This window comes from Manduca sexta, chromosome 9 (genome assembly GCF_014839805.1).
Source record: "Manduca sexta isolate Smith_Timp_Sample1 chromosome 9, JHU_Msex_v1.0, whole genome shotgun sequence".
Taxonomy (NCBI): Eukaryota; Metazoa; Arthropoda; class Insecta; order Lepidoptera; family Sphingidae; genus Manduca; species Manduca sexta.
Genome location: NC_051123.1, coordinates 8294325 through 8295456, shown reverse-complemented (window position 1 = coordinate 8295456; position 1132 = coordinate 8294325). Strand labels below are relative to the sequence as shown.

At 38.2% G+C, this 1132-nt stretch overlaps 1 protein-coding gene across 1 annotated transcript; it reads left to right on the top strand.

Annotated features, from left to right (window-relative positions):
• Positions 1-278: 278 nt before the first annotated feature.
• Positions 279-898, top strand: LOC119188822 (protein phosphatase 1D-like). Its single transcript, XM_037436827.1, has one exon. The coding sequence runs from the start codon at positions 502-504 to the stop codon at positions 880-882; it is 381 nt and encodes a 126-aa protein (XP_037292724.1). The 5' UTR covers positions 279-501; the 3' UTR covers positions 883-898.
• Positions 899-1132: the final 234 nt, after the last annotated feature.

Here is a 1132-nt window from a genome sequence, read left to right as displayed (position 1 = left end):
TAAATTTCCGAACGTACCATAGTATTTGGTCTATGAAGTAAACAGCGTAGTTTCCGCCAATTTCCGACATTAAGTGTTCTGTCAATACTATTACTTCTTTTATTTTAAATATATATTTCTTCCACTATTTTCGAAGAAAACTATTCTAAAAACGTATAAATATTTTTTAAATTACTTTCAAAGTGATAATAGTCTACATAAATATATTAAATACAAAGAGACATAAATTAAGATCGAGGTTTGGCTTAGCATAAAAATGGCGGAAAGTGTGATGGCGTCTATTTGGTTTCATAGCCTGACGGTCGTTCTGTATTTGTCTCTTTTCAACTCGTAGCGAAGTCCATAAGCGTCTGGGCACGCGTAGTGATCAATATGTCCACGTGATCTGTCGTCAGTCTACTCGCGTAATTGCAAATGCAAAATGTATAGGAAGGAAACGTTTTGTGTTACAATGAAATCATAAATATTTTGTGTTATAAGTTGTAGTGTTGTAGATATAAAATGCCCGCGTCTATTGGCGTGAATTTGCGCGTGACGGGACATTGTAGCCAAGGCGGGAGAAAGTATATGGAAGACTTGTTTTCCGTTGCTTATCAACAAACTGAGGATGAGAGGGACTTGGAGTACGCGTTCTTCGGAATTTACGATGGCCACGGAGGAAGCGAAGCGGCGGCGTTTGCTAAGGAGCATTTGATGGACTCTATAGTGAAGCAGAGACAGTTTTGGTCAGACAACGACGAGGATGTTCTGAAAGCAATACGAAATGGTTACATGCTGACCCACTTGAACATGTGGAAAGAGTTAGGTAAACATAACAAGTTTTATGTATCTTCATTTGAGCTGGATAGACGATGGGCAAAGCAGAGGATAAATAAGAGTTGAGAGTGATTGTACGAAATGCCCACGGTGACCTTGTTAAATGTTGCTTTTATTTTTTCCGAATAATTTGACATTGAGCGTTCCGTAATTTACAAATGTTCATTGTTTGCTCGCGCTGTCTGCTGGCTAAACATCCCACGGCATTAACGTGTTCATAACTTTGCATAATTTTTGGGAAATCCATTGGGTGTCAAGTGAAAGCTGTTTTACAAGTTTTGGTTTTATATTGGCTCAAGTTTCCTCTTACGAAAAT